The 18,964-nt window shown below is 34.7% G+C and overlaps 1 protein-coding gene across 1 annotated transcript; it reads left to right on the top strand.

Annotated features, from left to right (window-relative positions):
* Positions 1-12,551: 12,551 nt before the first annotated feature.
* LOC103336739 (exopolysaccharide production negative regulator) lies at positions 12,552-18,161 on the top strand. The gene is made up of 5 exons (XM_008239838.2): positions 12,552-12,939; positions 13,557-13,687; positions 14,139-14,264; positions 14,428-14,555; positions 17,540-18,161. Exons 1-5 carry the CDS (start codon positions 12,747-12,749, stop codon positions 17,844-17,846), a joined length of 885 nt encoding a protein of 294 aa, XP_008238060.1. The 5' UTR covers positions 12,552-12,746; the 3' UTR covers positions 17,847-18,161.
* Positions 18,162-18,964: the final 803 nt, after the last annotated feature.

Genomic DNA, 18,964 nt, shown 5'->3' with positions numbered 1-18,964 from the left:
TTCAAAAATCAGACCGGGCCGAACCAAACCAGTCAAATTAAAAAATATATAATTTCAATATTTATTTATATTCAATGCTATATTTTTAATCTGATAACTAATATTTATCCAAGTTCAATTTCAAAACATCTCTCTTTTCTAGCTTTAATATTTATTTTTATATGAAATTAAATAATTTATTAATTTTCAAGTCAAAAAAATAAAATTTCAGTTGAAATTTGTATTAAAAAATAATTGAAAAAATAATAATTTTAATAATCCGGGGTCAAAACCAAACCGAACCAAACTAGATAAATAGTACCAAATTCAGTTTAATTTGAGGCCAAAACCGGTCCAAACCGGACCGTGCCCACCATTAATCGATATCGATAAAAATTGAATAAAAATCACAGAAATTGTAAGAAAAACTTGGAAATTTTTATTGAAAATTTGAAGGATGTTTATTTAGTCAATTATCTATTAGTTCATCACAATAAATTGGAAGGAAATGCATTGCATGATGGGTTAATAGATTTAAGTTGATTATATAGCGAGTTGACAAACACTGTGAGCGTAGAAAATATGTAGTAATTAATGAAGAAGATTAAACACACCATAATCATTTATATATTATGATAAACTACAATATTTTACACTTTATATATTGTATGGTAAGATACGTGAGTGACTTTGTACCACTCAGAGTTCTTATGAGGTTCAAAATTTTCACTATCTTCATCATCTCTATGTGTAGAGTAGTCATCAAATGATAAATCCCCAAAAATAGTTTTGCATGTAATTGTTCAAAACAAAACAATATAAATATACATATTTTAGCATATTATCATAAAAACATAAGCAACATGGTGATTAATGCGTTGGAGGAGAGAAATGGCAAGGGTTTGAATTCCCTTTGTGTGTGTGCTTTGTGTTTATTTTATTTTATTTTTTCCATTACATCGATATTATAGCGATATTTTGACAAAATATTGCTGAAGTGTAAGCGAAATTATCAACATCGATATTTTCCGATATTATCGATATTATACGATATGTGTATGGATACATTTCGAAATATTCGTAACTTGAAAAAATGATAATATCCTCGATATTTCATCGATATTATCGATATTTTATACTATGTTCCAAACCACTACATCACAATTTAAAAACCACATTCTTTGGCAACTTGTGTGAACAAGTTATGTCATTGTCATGTATGTAGTAAAGTGAGGTGACAATTAACTCATATTAATTTCTTAAGATTGGATGAGGAAAGCTAATTCTTGTTGATTTTGTTTAATTAATGTAGTTGTTGTAATCATTTCAAATACACAGATGGCAGAAAGCAACCAAACTAAAGCACATGAAAATAAAAGAGAAGCAATGTACTGAAAATGAAGTAACTCACAAAGGTTATTTTTCTTGGAACATACAAATGGAGCGTTCTTTAGCATATAGACTTACAAAAGAACGTCAAATAGGTCACAAGGGAGATGGTGGTTAGAAAGCAGTTGCTTATAACATCAATGCAGCTATATTGTCCGCACAATTCAATATTGAAGTAAGTGCGGATAACATAAGAAATTATGTTAGGACATAGAAAAAGTTTTATGGTATAGTTAGTAGCATGTTAAGTTAGAGTGGATTCAATTGCGAGCTCTGGTAAAAACATGCAATATAGGAGCTAGCAGGCATTATAGGAGCTAGCTTCCCATTATATCTTTTTACAGAATGCGTGCATTAACGCAGCACCACCACAGTTTCTAAGAATGCATTAGTTCTTCTTTTAAAGCATCTGTCTGAGGCATTTGAGAGAATTCATAATTACGAGTCTATTTGTTCTTATTGAATTCATTTGAGAGAATAAGAAGTGACCAAGTTTAGAGATTAGTTTTCATTTTTTCAGATTGTTAAAGTATGAAGATTGTTGAAGAATGGAGATTGTTGAAGAAGCTTTGGATATGAGTGAAGAATCTTTGCATATTACTGTAGATGCAGAGAACTTGTCCGAGGCAACCAAGATTGGCTCTGTCAAGTCGATGGAGGTCAGAGGAAACATTAAAAGTCATCACCAACCCCCAACACCATCTGCTGTTGTTGGCAACATAGAAGGAAATACAAGTTTTTCAAGCATATTTGCGAGCAAATTGACAGAATTCTTCGAACACAAGGGTTGGGTGAATAAAGTTAGGGCAAGTTGCTACTTCTCTCTTTCGTGCTAACCATCTTCTGTTTTCAAAATTTTCTTAACCCACCAGGAGGTCTTCGGCAACAAACTACAACAAATGCTGATTATGGAGAATGCTCCATAGAAAGACCATGTCTTGTTGGAACCACATTGCTTGGCAATTCGCGCTGGTCAAGCTATACCAACTTCTACTTCGGCATGTTTAACATGATGTGTTTTGCACTTGTCAGACAATTAATCTTATGATTTGTAACAAATTTCCTACAAAACATTGTATACTCATGTTCATCTCATTAATGCTTATGTGTGCTTGTCTCATATTGATGTCAATCATGTTTATGCTATTGACTTGGTTGGTGATACCCGAAGGGATTTAGGATGAATCTTTGTTTTCCATCCCCTCATGGCCGAAAATTTGGTTTGTTATGATTCTGGTGATCTTTGCCTTCCATGTTATTCGAGTGGTAATTTTGTGTGTGAAAATGGTTAAGGTTTGTAGGCTACACCACGAGAACATCAATGCACGTGCCAATGAAGGTGCCAATGAAGGTGGCTCAGAGGAGAATCAAGCTTTGGATGCATAAGAGGATGATATAACTAGTTTCTGCTGATGGTTACTCCTTTGACTTGCAATTCATGCAGTGCAGAATTTCATATATAATTCATCGAGTGACTAGTTCACTACAAAATTAAAGTTTTCTGTTATATTTCCTATAGTTTCATATTCGGAGAAAGTAAACTTAATGCATATTGCAATTTAATTGTAATCATATATATAATCCTTTCATGTCTCTATGAATCTATTTATCAAGCAGCAATTAAACGAGATGATTGATGCATTTAGTAAAGATGTTTTGTCTTATGTTGACTATTAAGGATAAATATACACGAACGCAGTGCTAAACGAACAAAAGAAAAAGAAACAAAAGAAAGAGTAAGCAACTTCTGCAAGCTTTTGTTTTCCAGTATAAATATTTTATTTTTGTTGAGAAATCAGAACTAAGATCATTGAAAGCTTAATGGGTTTTTTTTATTCGTATCCAGGGATCGCAGAAATCCCTGCGGGGGTGAGTCCCTGTTGAGTCCCCAGCCCGATCGGATCAAGATTTCAGGGGAGAAACGGGTTTATTAATAAATTCAAACAATCCAAATATAACAAACATAATCAAACACGATAACAAACATTGATTTTAAAAAAAAAAATTCATATGCAAACATGTATAATAAACAAATTCAAACAATTCAAAGATAACAAAAATAATCAAACACCATAATAAATATTGATTTTAAAAAACAAAATTCATATGCAAACATATGTGTAATCAACAAATCCAAAAATAATGAAATAGTCAAACCCCATAACAAATCTTGATTTTAAAAAAACAAAATTCATATGTAAACATGTATAATCAACAAATTCAAACAATCCAAAGATAATGTAAATAACCAAACACCAAACAACACATTTACATTAGACAACTACTACACATACTACCGCAACAAAAACACTCGAAGTGAATCAATGTAGGAGGTAGATTAGAAGTACTCATCAATTGGATGACTAATGTAGATTAGTAATCATATACCACTCTATGATAGAGGTGGACAAAGGAATACAAATTACTCTCACAATCAAGGTATCTATATTCATATATGGAGGGAAGAAGAAGAGTCATATCCATGTACAGTTTTGGTGTTGAGAAAGAAGAAGAAAAAAAATAATGAGACTTTAACAAGATTCACAAAAATTATTGTGATATAAATGAAACATTTTTTTTTTTTACTAAGTTGTGGACTTGGATTTATTTGTGTTTATTTTGATTAAGTTGTGTACTTATTTGTTTTTGTGAGATTGTGATGGACTTTATAAAATGATGAAGCTTTCAACTATTAAATGTGTTTGTGAGATTGAGATTGAGGTGATTTTGAGTATTTGAGTTGAATTTTATAATTATATTAAATGTGTCAATGATAAATTAATGTGAGAATAAATACTTTTTAATACAAAATTGGGAGAATCAAGATGTGGGGGATGTTCCCCCGACGAGTACGGGGAAGGGATTCCCCGAAACCTATTAAACAGGACTGGGGGCGGGGATGGTATTGGCATACCCGGATCATATCTGGCCAGTTGTCATCCTTATACTCCATCAAGGCTCCTTGTATTGTAACTAAATAATGAATTGATTTAATAGTTGTCATTCCAGTTCCAACTAACAATATGGATTTCATAAACAAAGTTCATGTGCAAACATGTATAATAATCAATAAATTCAAACAATTCAAAGATAACGAAAATAATCAAACACCATAACAAATATTGATTAAATAAAATAAAATTCATTTGCAAACATGTATATTCAACAAATTCAAACAATCCAAAGATAACGAAAACAATCAGACACCATAACAAATATTGATTTTAAAAACCAAAATTCATATGCAAACATGTGTAATCAACAAATCAAAAGATAATGAAATAGTCAAACACCATAAAAAATATTGATTTTTAAAACAAAATTCATATGTAAACATGTATAATCAACAAATTCGAACAATCCAAAGATTACGTAAATAATCAAACTCCAAACCTCATCTTTACATTAGACAATTACTACACATACTACCGTAACAAAAACACTCGAAGTGAATCAATGTAGGAGGTAGATTAGAAGTCCTCATCAATTTGATGGCTAATGTAGATTGGTAATCGCATACCACTCTATGACAGAGGTAGACAAGAAACACAAAGTACTCTCATAATCAAGGTATCCATATCTATATATGGAGGGAAGAGGAATAGTCATATCCATGTACGGTTTTGGTATTGAGAAAGAAGAAGAAGAAAAATAATGAGACTTTAACAAGATTCACAAAAATTATTGTGATATAAATGAAGCATGTTTTTTTTTACTAAGTTGTGGACTTGGATTGATTTGTGCTTATTTTGATTACGTTGTGTATTTATTTGTTTTTGTGAGATTGAGATGAACTTTATAAGTTGATGAAGCTTTCAACTATTAAATGTGTTTGTGCTATTGAGATTGAAGCGATTTTGAGTATTTGAGTTGAATTTTATAATTATATTAAATGTGTTTAATGATAAATTAATGTGAGAATAAATATTTTTTAATATAAAATTGGGGGAATCACGGCGAGTATGGGGGATGGTCCCTCGACGGGTATAGGGTGGGGATTCCTCGAAACGTACTAAACGAGGACGGGGTGGAGATGGTATTTGCATACCTGGACCATACTCTGCCCTTTGCCATCCCTAGGCTCTGGCAAAAACAGGCAATATAAGAGCCAACTTCCCATTACACCTTTTTACGGAATGTGTGCATTAACTCAACACCACCACAATTTTTGAGAATGCATTAGCTTTTGTTTTAAGGCATCTTCTGAGGCATTTGAGAGAATTCAGAATTCATTTGAGATAATGAGAAGAGTGACGAGTCTTTTTGTTCTTGTTGAATTCATTTCAGAGAGTAAGAAGTGACCAAGTGTGGAAATTAGTTTTCATTTTTTTAGGTTGTTGAAGAATGGATATGAGTGAAGAATCTTTGCATATTATTGTAGATGCAAAGAATTTGTCCGAGGCAACCAAGATTGGTTCTGTCAAGTTAATGGAGGCCAAAGGAAACATTGAAAGTCATCACCAACCCCCAACACCATTTGCTATTGTTGGCAACATAGAAGAAATGCAAGATTTCCAAGCATATTTGTGAGTAAATTGATAGAATTCTTCGAACATAAGGGTTGGGTGGAGGAAAGTCAGGGCACGTTGCTGCTTCTCTTTTCCGTGCTAACCATCTTCTGTTTTCAAAATTTTCTTCACCCACCAAAAGGTCTTCGGCAACAAACTACAACAAATCTTGATGATGGAGAATGCTCCATAGAAAGACCATGTCTTGCTGGAACCACATTGCTTGGCAATTCTTGTTGGTCAAACTATACATACTTATACTTCGAAATGTTTAACATAAGTCCGTGAACCTTTTCCTAATATTAATGGGCTTAGTTGAACTTATGGTGGCCTTTGATTCTCTAGCGGTGGACACGTCTTCGATGGAGGATGGGGAATTGAAGGCGATGTCTCCACATCCAAATAAGAAACGTAGATTGGAGGTGGATGTGATTGAAGGGGGGGTATAGTACTAGGCGAGAAGTTGAGAATGTCAACTTGAGTGGGGCCTCAGTCCAGCTGTGCTCTGAGCTTGCTGGGAGTCCAGGTTCAATGAGTCCCTATTATGGTTTGAGTGGCGAAGCTGAAGTCCACTTTGCAAGGTGGGAGGTCCAGTCTGGAGTCTGGGTCACATGGTGTATCCTCTTCATTGTAACCAGTCGCTTGGAAAAAACAAAAGAGGCTCCATATAAGGGGAGCTCGTCCATGACACGATCCTAAGATTGAGATTGGTGCACAACGACAAGGGGTTCTTAAGGAAATTGAACGATCTAGCAATGCTAGAGAATCTGTGATGGATCTCGAGTCAAGGGCCCATCACAAGAAATGATGATCCTCAATTGGAATGTCTGTGGTTTGGGTTCACCATGGACACTATGAGCTCTAAAGGCTTTTATCATAGCAAAGAAACCCCGTGTGGTCTTTTTATCTAAAACCAAAAAGACTACACGACATATGGCAGTTATTCAACAGCAGTTAGGGGTGGCGGGTTTCTTCAGTGTGTATTGCAAGGGAAGATCGGGGGGTCTTGCAGGAAGGTGTGCATGTGACTATTCGGTCATTCTTGGTAGGTCATATTGATGCTTATATAGAAGGAGTGGAACTTGTTGATTTTCAATTCACAGGTGTTTATGGTAACTCGACTAATTTATGGAAGCATTCGTCAAATCTTCTAAGATGGCTTGCAGGGATGTGTCAGGTCCTTGGGTGTTGGGTAGAGATTTCAATGAGATTGTGACAGCCCATGAGTATATGGGAAAGCGTTTTAGACCTATGTCTCAAATGAGGGATTTTGGAGATGCTTTGGAGAAGTATGGTTTGACTCTCATTCCTTATATAGGGTACAAATACATGTAGTCCAATTGTTGAAGTAGGGAAGAAAATGTTCAGCTTTTGTTGGATAGATGTGTGTCTAATAATGAGATGATGTCTGCCTTTCCTGATTTGCTTATTCACCATCAAGGTCTTAAATATCGATAGTTTCAGAAATATCGGTGGTTTAAAAACACAGAAATATCGATGGAAATATCAGGAAAATATCGATATCGATAAAAATTGGATAAAAACCACGGAAATTATGATAAATACATGGAAATTTTTAATGAAACTTTAGAAGAAGTTTATTTAGTCAATCATCTATTATTTTGACACAAAAAATTGGAAGGAAATGCATTGCATAGTGGGTTTGTGTGATTTAAGTTGATTATATTACGATATGACAAACTCTATGACTTAGAAAATCTGAAGTAATTAATGAAAGAGAATTAAACACCCCTTAGTAATTTATTTATCATTTTTTAGTACAATATTTTACACTTTATAAATTACATGATAAGATATATGAGTAACCTTATTTCACGTTATTCACTGGACATGGTACACGTTGTTATATCTATTAATTTATCAAAAATTGAAAAATAATTAAAGAAGTAAACCAACTTGATTTGTCATGAAAATTAGGTACTTTACCATGCTTAAAAAATAATAGTGAAGATTGAAAATTAACTAAGAACATAAATAAATTTATCCAATGAAGAATAAAATAGGAAATAAAGAAAATGATTATAGAAATTTAAGTAATTAAGCAACAATTTATTTCACATTATTCATTGGACATGGTACACGTTCTTATTTATTATTTATCAAAAATTGAAAAATAATTAAAGATGTAAACCAATTTGATTTGTCATGAAAATTAGGCACTTTACCATGCTTAAAAAATAATAGTGAAGATTGAAAATTATCTAAGAACATAAATAAATTTATACAAGGAAGAATTAAATAGCAAATAATGAAAATGATTATAGAGATTTAAGTAATTAAGCAACAATTTGAAAGAGAATTTAATAATGTAAGTACTTATAATGAGTAATAAAATAATCAATAACATTAAATGGATTAAATAGAAAAGAAATAAATTATATTAAGTAATTAAGTCACATTTCCCACTTCCCAAGTACTTTCACGTTTCCCTACCTCCCTCTCCCACTTCCCAACGTTTTTTTATTTCCATTTTTTTGTCCGAACTTCCCAAGGTTGCAGATACATGCAACTTGCCTTCTCTCTCTCTTTTGGGCATTCACCCATCTCTCCCTTTTTATTTTATTTATTTATTCTACACTTTCACGTTTCCCTACTTCCCTCTCCCACTTCCCAACGTTTTTTTATTTCCTTTTTTTTTGTCTGAACTTCCCAAGGTTGCAGATACATGCAACGTGCCTTCTCTCTCTCTTTTGGGCATTCACCCATCTCTCCCTTTTTATTTTATTTATTTATTCTACACTCTCTCTCTCTCCCTTTCTTCTTCTTTCTCTCCGTCTCTCTCCCTCTCTTTCTCTTGTTCCTCTTCCCTCTTCTCTCTCCTCCATCACAATCCAAAACAGTAAAACATAAAGACCCACTCCATACGTTTTTCCCTCTTCTTCCCTTCTCTTTCTCGCTCTCCTCTATCTGCTTTTTTTTTTTCCTTTTCTTCTTCTATCTCTCCGTCTCTTTCCCTACTTCCTCTTCCCTCTCTTGCTTCATCACAATCCAAAACAGCAAAATATAAAAACCCACTCCATAATTTTTTTTTTCCTTTTCTTCCCTTCTCTCTCGCTCTCCTCTTTCTGTTTTTTTTTTTCTGAGTTGAGTTAAGATTGAGTTGAGAGACAGAGAAATGCTGAGTTTCGGAGGCTGAAGGATTCATCCTGAAGGCTGAGTTTAATTTTGTAAGTTCATATTGCGATATATTGTCCATTTAAAGTTGCAACTTGAAGGAAAATATCGTTACTAAAATATCGGCGAAATTATCGAGGAAATTATCGATAAATTGACGATATATATATAAAAATGTGCTAAAATATCGCTGCCCCAAAAAAACGATAATTTCTCCGAAATATCGGCGAAATTATCGATATTTTGTTATATGTTCACCATATTACCTCTTTGGTGCCTAACCATCTACCAATTTTGCTTGCGATGGGTTGAGACTCCACAAGACAAAGGTCACGATGGTTTATGTTTGAAGAGATGTTGATTGGGATTGAGGGGTGCCAAGAGACAATAGTTCAAGCTTGGGAAGATACGCCAGGATCTGTGGTGGCTAAACTTTCTTCCTGTCAGTTAGCCCTAAAACGGTGGAACAATGAACATGTTGGCAATATTCCAAGGAAAGTTTGGTTTTTACAAAATAGAACTGATGATTTGCAGGGGCTAGCGTCAACATCTAAGCTTTTTAATGAGCATAAAAGGTTAGCAAAGGAGATGGATGTATTTATGGAACGGGAAGAAGTTTTATGCCATCAGTGGGTGCACATCAATTGGTTAAAGCAGGGTGATAAGAATATGCATTTTTTTCATTAGCAAGCCGGACAGGGGGGTAGCCAAAATGTGTTGAAAGGTATTTTTAATCAACAAAATTCGTGGTGTACGACTAAGGAGGCTATTGGTGCTACTTTTTGTAGTTATTTTCAGGAGTTATTCTCGACTAATGGGTCTACGGATTGTCATGCTATTCTAGAGAAGGTACGGTCTATGGTTACTATTGAGCACAATTTCAGTTTGCGTATGCCTAGCACTGATATTGAGCAATTTTGTTTAAACATTCTTAATGGAGGAGCCAGTGTTCAGGAAGTTAATCATACACTAATAACTTTGATTCCTGAAGTTGCTCATCCTTCTTAAGTCACTAAGTATAGGCCTATCAATTTGTGCTCGGTGCTCTATAAGCTAGTGCCGAAAACTATTGTTAACAAGTTAAAGGAGGTTATGTCATTTGTCATTTCGGAGTGCCTAAAGTGCTTTCGTTCCACAAGGCTTTTGAGACAATTCATGCGATTAAACGAAGAGGGAGAAGTGGTATGAAGAAAATGGTAGTTAAATTGGATATGTCAAAGGCTTATGATCGGGTTGAGTGGAGCTTTGTGGAAGGCATGCTATGCAAATTGGGTTTTCATGACAGATTGGTGGATTTGATTATGGATTGTATTACTATTGTGATGTATTATGTTCAGGTTATAGGGTCACCTATGAGGCAAATTCATCCTACAAGGGGTCTTAGGCAGGGGGATCCCCTATCACCCTATCTTTTTCTAAGATGCGTGGACGGGTTATCAGCTTTGTTGAACTATGCACATCGGCAAAAACAACTCAAAGGTGTTGATGTTGCCCAGGGAGCTCCTACCCTGACACATTTGTTTTTGCTTATGATAGTTTTTTATTTTTAATGCTCATCTATCTGATTGTCATTCCTTGCTGACTATTCTTAGGGCATATGAGAGGGGCATCTGGACAAAAAATTAATTTTGATAAATCAACGGCTTGTTTTAGTCTAAACTCTGATCCAATGATGCAGCAGGTAATTTCCAGTATGTTTGGGGTGAGTATTATCCCTTGTCGTGAGCTCTATCTTGGTTTATCTATAGTTACGCAGTGAAGCCGCTCTAAGATGTTTAAACATGTACGTGATATGTTGTGGAATAAACTACATGGATGGAATTCCAAGTTGCCTTCTTCAGCTGGGAAAGAGGTTCTCATCAAATAGGTGGCTCAGGCACTTCCCACTTATAATATGAGGTTTTCCAACTGCCGCAGGCTTTATGTCAGGATTTGAAGACAATGATTGCTCGTTATTGGTGGAGGAAAGCAGAGAAACGCAGTATCCACTGGATGAGTTGGCGAAAACTTTGTAGGCCCATATGTTTTGGGGGGCTTGGATTCAAAAATGGTGAAGCTTTTAATAAAGCCATGGTGACGAAGCAAGCATGGAGACTCTTGGAGAATCCCGACTCTTCAGTCGGTCGTATTATGAAGGCAAAATATTTTCTGCGGAGAATTTCTTACGCACAGAGGTGGGGAATTGCCCTTCCTTAGTTTGGCGAGCTATAGTTTAGGGCAGACAAGTCATTGAGCAAGGTCTGGTGTGGAGAGTTAATGATGGAAAGTCTATCAGGGTGTTCCAAGATCAATGGATCCCTAAACTTTTTAATTTCAAGCCTCTCCTTAAAAATGGGCTTCCTCAACACGCAACAATCTCGAATATGATAACGCCTACTGGGGGTTGAGATATATCTTTAATTGATGAGATTTTTTATGATGAGGATAAGGAGGCTATTTTGAGTATACCATTTTCTTCATTGATTTAGAGAAGTGATAGACAATTTTGGTTTTTTGAGAAGAATGGTAAGTATTTTGTGAAATCGAGTTATTGGTTTGCCTTACGACAGAGTAATTTATGTGACGAAGGGGAAGGGAGTCCTTCAGATATGGGAAGCTCATATGGCATTTTGGAAGAGATTGTGGTGGTTGGAGATTCCGAATAAAATCAAGTTATTTGTGACTTGCTGCGTCCGATATCCTTCTAACTGCAGTTAACTTATTTATGAGGAAAGTGGCTCCTTCTCCGCTTTGCTCCAGGTGTGATAGGAAAGGGGAATCTACTATGCATCCTCTCTGATAGTGCAAGGGAAATAAACAGTTTTGGCGTTTGTTTTTGTTTTGGGAATAGGGTGAAGGTGGTGGGTGGCTCTTTTGCATATTTTTTGGATTAGGCTGCCCATGTTTTAACGAGATTGAAGTTTGAGTCTTTCATATGCTATTGTTGGAAAGTATGGCAGGTGCGCAACTCTTATATCCACGGTAAACCTCAAGCTTATATGGAAGAGGCTGCAAACCACTCACGGGATTTATATGCGCAATTTAATAAATTTTTTAAAAGTCACAATTGAATACCACTAAACTTTCTATAAAAGCATCAAAAATCTAAATTGAATACATCCAGACTTTTAAACTCTATAAAAGTCATTAAAAGTTTAAATTGGATACACCCCATCATGAAATTAGTCATTATATGTAATTTAACCTTGAAAACCCAATATATTAGATACATTCCAATTTCAAACGGAGGGGTATAGAACAACTTGTCTATGGTCATTAGATTATATATAGTTCAACATGAAATTAGTTATTTTGTGCAAGTTAACCTTGAAATCCCAATATATTAGAAACATTCCAATTTCAATTCAACTACTTTATGAATGTTTGATTTCGAAACTTTCAGATATCGGAATTGATTTAAAAATTAAGGATCATATTGATTGATTTGAAAATTTATATACTGAAATAAGGAATTTTGGAAAATTCAGGTAGAATTGACTAGAATACAAAAACGAAATGAAAAAGAAGACTCCCAAAACAAAAATTGGGAAAGAACAAATAAAGAAGCGAAAAGACCAACAGTTCATTTGAACTCCTGCAGGAAAAAAAAACACACACAAAAGACCATCAATTCCTTTTGTTTGTTCTGCTCAGTGCGCGAGGGCACTCCGATCACCGGATAAATGGTTCCGGTGGCCGGACCTTACACAGAAAAGCCCACAAATTCCCTCTAATTTTCGGGAAATACCAAGCTTAATGGATTCTCAGGAGGTCTCTGAGAAGGGTAACATGGCCTATTTAATACTGCGGTGGTCTCTGGCTCTCGTTTTACCTATCGTTGCTATCTTTGCACTATCACTTTTCGTCGGCTTCGTAGCCATTTTCGTCGCCAATTCCTCAGTTCCTAGCCCAATTTCCGTGTCCTCTCAGTGCAGGATCGTCTCCAGCAGTAAGTCATTTTTCAAAATTGAATACATATTAAATTTGTATGTTCTGAATGAAAATTGAGTTGGGTCTGTTTGGATGCTTGAATGTCACTGTTTGGTTGACTTAAAATTGCGAATAGGAATAAGAAAATTAGGATGTTTGCAATTTGGTATATATGCCAAAGATATCATCCGGGTTGATTGTTGGAGCTATGACCAAAATTGCTTGCTTTTCTCTGGTTAGTTTATTCTGCTTTCATGAGTTTTACTGGCATTTTGAAGGAAGGTGCATTGAAACTATGTACTCAGTATGTTACTTTGCTCTCTCATGAATACAAGTGTGTTAACTGAAATTCATGTCTTATGGAGTGGTAATTCTCCTATTCTTATATATACATATACAGGGTTCTTCTCTCTGAGGTCCTTAAATAATTTAAGTCAGCTTTCTCAACTGTTTGAGATCATATATGAACTGAAAATTTTATATATGCATAATACATATAATATTCTTAGTGCATTTTTCGATATAAACTTTTGTTGCATTTGTCCTTTTTCTGTTAGTGTTATGTTTTTGGAAGATCCGTTATTATTGTGGTACCTATCTTGAAATCATAATAGGCATTGCTCTTCCTTTTTACAGGTGTTGATCTTAAGTCATCTAAGGTGTGTGAGCTTGGACTGTTCAATTACAAAGCCAAGCATGTGTTTTATCCTTTTGAAGGAAGAAGATTTCGATGTCGTTATGATTACTATTGGGCTTCAGTTTTTAAGGTTAGCCTACCTTACTCTCAAATTGTATATATTATCATATTGTTGTATTATATGCAACTAATATTAGCAATTTCTGGATCGTACCTTTACACGCAATTTGTAATTAGAAATTTATTTTATTGGAGGTTTGGAGTAGAGTGCATGTCTATTAGTTTTTTTTTTTTTTCAAGTTTGAGGTAAATGCAGTTCATCTATGAACCAAAAGAGTTGTATGAAAGATTCCTTGTGGGGTGGTCAAATGACATTTTTGAAGCCTTCTTGGCTGAAAAAGATAGTTGGTATGCGGGCTTTATGGGTGAGCTGGTAGTGCCACAGTTGTTTCAGTTGATGAAATTCTGCTTTAAAGTCATGCTATGATGATTAACTTGACAAGAGTTAAAACACGTAATGTTAAGTCTAATTATATGGGTCTCTTCAGTCAAATATTAATTCTTTTCTTTCCTGTTTGCAGGTGGAATACAAAGATCAGTCTTCTGGTCAGACTCAGCTTGCATTGGCTGAGGCTCCAAATGAGGCCCTTCCTCTTGATTGCAGACCTAATTTTGGTGCTGCATGGTTGACCAAAGATAAGTTCAAGGTAAGTTGCAAAGTTTTTAATTATGGTGTGGTTCAGGGTTGAAATTATTATTGCACTTTGGTAAAATTTGATATTTATATGATATTAAGTTTACTATGAGGAAACATCATTGTCCGTAACTCCTTGATAGACATTTTTCATTTTCTCACCTTTGTTTGCTCAGGTCAATGAAACTTATGACTGTTGGTACACATATGGCATTTCCAAAGTAAGCTTATATCATGATGGTTTCTTCAGTTGCCAAGCTAAAGATCCGTCTACCTTTGAGATGATTAGAAGATATTTCATCCTGTGAGCAAACTGACTCTTTTTCTCTTTTTGTTTTTCCTTTTATCTAATCAGGTGTGCTGTGTCTTTATGGATTTCTTCACTTAATCTTATGAACACATTAGGATACTCTTCTAGATAAATAACTTATCTCATACGCAAGGGAAAATATTGGCATAGATGCACATATCGGGTCCCAAAAGATGGAAACATTGATAACAGCACACAAGAGAAACAATGAAAATAAGAGAAAAATATGAAAATTTTGAATGAAACTTCAAGAGATTTAACCATCTACCATTTGATTAAAAAGAAAGAAAAACATAGGTGTATTATAGATTTGTATTATCTAGGTCAAATACAGTGCATGGTGAGAGACATTTCTACTTAAACTATTCAATGCTCAATGGAATTGGACTGAATATATTTAAAATTTTCATTATACTAATTTTAAACAATTGTTTACGCTTTATACTTAGCATAGTGAATTAGACAAGCAATGGATACCACATAGAGTTCTTAGCGGTTTATTATACTTAAGAAAAATTTAAACAAACTGGAAAATGTAGAGCTTACTTCTAGGTTGTCTTTATTGGAGAATGGTAATTTTTCTTTTTTAAAGCTGCTAGGTCGGATTCTAGTAAGTGTGGTTTTTCATGCGAATCATACTTTAGAGAGTTGTGTTAATTCATCTCTTCCCACTTTACCTCTTCTTTTATTTGGAAGAGTACAGTACCTCCTAAGGTGCAATTTTTTGCTTGGATAATTGCTCATGGGAGGGCTAATACCTGTGCTTTGATCCAAAGAGTACTTTTCTTTCTTCCATTTGGTGCATTATGTCCCAAAGGAAAGGGTAAAAGTGCAGATCATCTTTTTCTTCACTGTCCTGTAACTTTAAATTTTTGGTTCAGGTTCAGAGAAATGCATATATGTTGGGTATTTCCGGCCGGTTGATTTTCTCTTGTTTGTGAAAGGCAGAATGTGTTTGTTAGGAAAACAGCCAATAGAGTTATGGAGTTTCTGTGTCTTAGCAATTTTTCGGTTATTTGGTTGGAGAGGACTAACTGGATCTTTTAGAATCATGTGGGTTGGGCTGAGGTGTTTTGGGGTAGAGGTAGACTTTTGTCTTCACTTTGGGTTTCCGTTTCATCTGCATTTCGGGATATGCTGCTTTCTTTTATAATTGGAGCTCAGAAAGAAATAGTAAGTTAATAGTGTATTTTTGGTTGAGGTTCTGTTTGTAGTGAGAATTCTTCTGTTTTTCTTCTTTTTTGGATTCTTTTTATTTTATTTGATTTTTGTTGACTACTTGTCCACCTTGTCTGCTGTGATTTACTGTATTATTTTCTTTATATAAAGAGGGAACTATTATTGGCACTCCAAAAAAGTCATCCTGCACTCCCAAAATTTTTACAAAGGAGGAGTGCGTGATGAATTTTTTGGAGTGCCCCTAATAGCTCCTAGAAATTCATGTTTCTTTTCGAAAAAGAAGAAGGGATTTACTATCTTCATCATCTCTGTGTAGTGTGGCATATTGTAAAGAATAGTTATCAACTAACAATCTCCATGTGAGTTTGCTTGCAGTCATTACCAAACAAGATGTATGAATCTTGTATTGGTTGTGCTTGTTTCTGCTCGTAGTGATAGTATGATCAGGGCACTGATTAATTTTGTCTGTGACTGTAGTCATCTGTTTGCATGATTAGGTACTTGGTTTCATCCCATAATAAGTGATTGTGATGGGTGATGTGATTTATGTGTATAATTGCATGGATTTATACACATACGAACGACATCTTTCATATAAAAATAAATGCTTGGAGATGATGCTTAGGACATTTGTACGTGAGAGCTTGTGATGAGGACATCTTTGTCAAACCCATTAGGGTTTACAAAAGAAGGAGATGGAAGAGGAAGTCATTTAATTTGGTCTTCAAATCTGGCAATGTTTTATTCCTGCAATTAGTTTCTGACTTGTTCTCTAAGTTTTCCAGATTTTAGTAAGATTTTTAAGTTTTCCAGATTTTAGTAGGATTGATAAGTTTCCTATTTTATTTAGGTTAGAATTTCTGTTTTAGCAAGGGATTTTTTAACCTATTATCTCTAGGTTTTAGTTTGCTATAAATACCCCTCTCATATAATTCATTATGGAGTTGAGTTGTAGAGATATAAAGAAAAGTTTATTTTCCAGAGATTGGGGACTACTTGGTGTGAAGCCAAACCCCTGGAGTGATTCCAGACCTATCCTTGTTTGTTATATTTTCTGTTTTCCATTGTTTTCGCTTCCGCTAAACTACCTAAATTCTCAATTCACCCGTGTCCTACATCAGCTTGAATTCTTCCTCAATTGGGGAGTATGGAAATAACACAAAATGGCAGAAACTGCCATTCTTCCCCAATTCCTCTTCGGAGGTCATTGCTACCAGTGTCTTCTTGCAGAACTTCTGCTCACACTACTACATTGGCACAAGAATGCTAGTTCCATAAAAGGAACTATTGAAGGAAAGGAGGAAGTATCCGTGTTGTAATGCAGAGAAAGAGATGGCACACAACTGCCATCACTGTCTTTGTCATATCACTATCTTTGTCATATGGTGCATGTACTCTTTCTTATCATGGTTGTTTCTCACAAAAGTGTTTTAAGTCTCATCCCATTCTCTTCTTCCCATGTCACCCTACTACATTTACATGTTTTCGATGTGTAGCCAGGTTATCCTTTTAATGGCACGTCTATTCCAGCTTTTCCATAATCTCTAGCATGTATGTTATTTTCATAAGCTTTTCCACATTATTTTCATAAGCTTCAGGCATTTCTCTCCAGTAGGAAATAATCATAACTAGTCCAATAATTCTCTCTTGGTTGAGGTATCATTTTTATATTTCTGAGAGAATTTCTCTCTGTTTAACAAAGGTCGAGTACTTGAGTTGCATTTAAATAAAAGTCTCAATCTAGATATGTTTTATGTTTGCTCTTGTAGTATGGTCTTAGTAATGCATCTACTTTTCAGTGCGACGAAGATTTTACACTCCTGGTTTGTCGGCCAGGAACGAGCTGGGTTTTGGAGGTGGGAAACCATAGCTGGAGTTATTGCTGGTTTTTCGACTTCATTAATCTCCATAAGCTTTATTAGCCTCCTGCAACAAATGAAATCTCGGTTGCCTCAACTTTTTGCTGCAAGAGTGCTTCCTCTCTATATGATCCGCTTCAGGCGCACTTGTTTTCTTGTGGCATACATCTCTTTTATGAGTTGGCTGGCTATCCAGTATGGGAAAAGGCTTGGCCTCCTGGAGATCATCACTCTTCTTAAGAAGTAGGGGCAGCACTCTTTTTTGGAAGTGCAAATTCCTTTTTGTTTCCATGTTGTAGATGCTGCAAATTTGGAGTTGCGGCAAGCAAATGTATCATTCCCTGTACAATGATATACAACAGTGGATACCAAATGCACTTAATCATCTTGTTGAATAGAATATATTGAGCAGAGACAGAAACTGTATAGGAAACTTACCCCAGTTAAAACATCAGTAATCTTAATATGTGATGTGTAAAAGTATCTTTGAAAATGTAATCTATTTTTCAGTAGCGAATTTTCTGGCTCTCTAGAATACAAGTACTTCACAATCCCTAAGAAATGATGTGTTTAATGTCCACAATTTCCTTTTCTTCTTTTATCTAGGTTAAAAAGGTGCAAGCAATTCAGTACGGAGATGGAAGCCATTCAAGTCTTTCTTATTTATTCATGCATTTAATTTTATTCATAATTTGGTTTTTTTTTTTTGGGAGATTCACTATTTGGTTTTTTTTTTTTTTTGGAGATTTACTATTATATCCAAGATAAGAGCCCAAATTATAAAAAAAATTCTATATGAAATGGATTTTAAAAACACTCAAAACCCATTTACAACAAAACAAAAAGGCTTTTAACTTCTTTTAAATTACAAAACTACCATTGATTTTTTAAAACAAATCCAACCCAAAATCTCATAAAAAAACACAAAACACTCAATAGGGCATTAAAGTAATTTAATAATCAAAATTAAATTCAATAAGGTCAGCTGTTAATTTTTAAGTTTTTTTTTTTGTTTGTTTATAGAAATTAAATAGTGTAGGGTTTATTTATAGTTTTAATGCTAAGAATAGGTGTATAACTAAATATATATATATATATATATTTTTTTCCTGCTTTGAGATTACCCTATTTGATCCTTCCTCTAGAGTTCTGTTTCCTAACAGTCGCGTACTGGTGCTGTGCATCAGCATTAGGCCCTACAATTGAGGAGGGAGGAGAGTCCATGACAGTGATCCCCAAGTCCAACTTATGAACCATCTTTTGGTGATTTTGATTTGGTGGCAAGATTTGCACACAACGTATGACTCATCTTGGCTTAATTGGTTTGTAACTATATTTTATTCTCGAGTTTAATTACACCGACGC

Source organism: Prunus mume, linkage group LG7 (assembly GCF_029339155.1).
Source record: "Prunus mume cultivar Tortuosa linkage group LG7, ASM2933915v1, whole genome shotgun sequence".
NCBI classification, from domain to species: Eukaryota; Viridiplantae; Streptophyta; class Magnoliopsida; order Rosales; family Rosaceae; genus Prunus; species Prunus mume.
The sequence above is the reverse complement of the archived record's forward strand: the minus strand, read 5'-3'. Positions and strand labels throughout refer to the sequence as shown.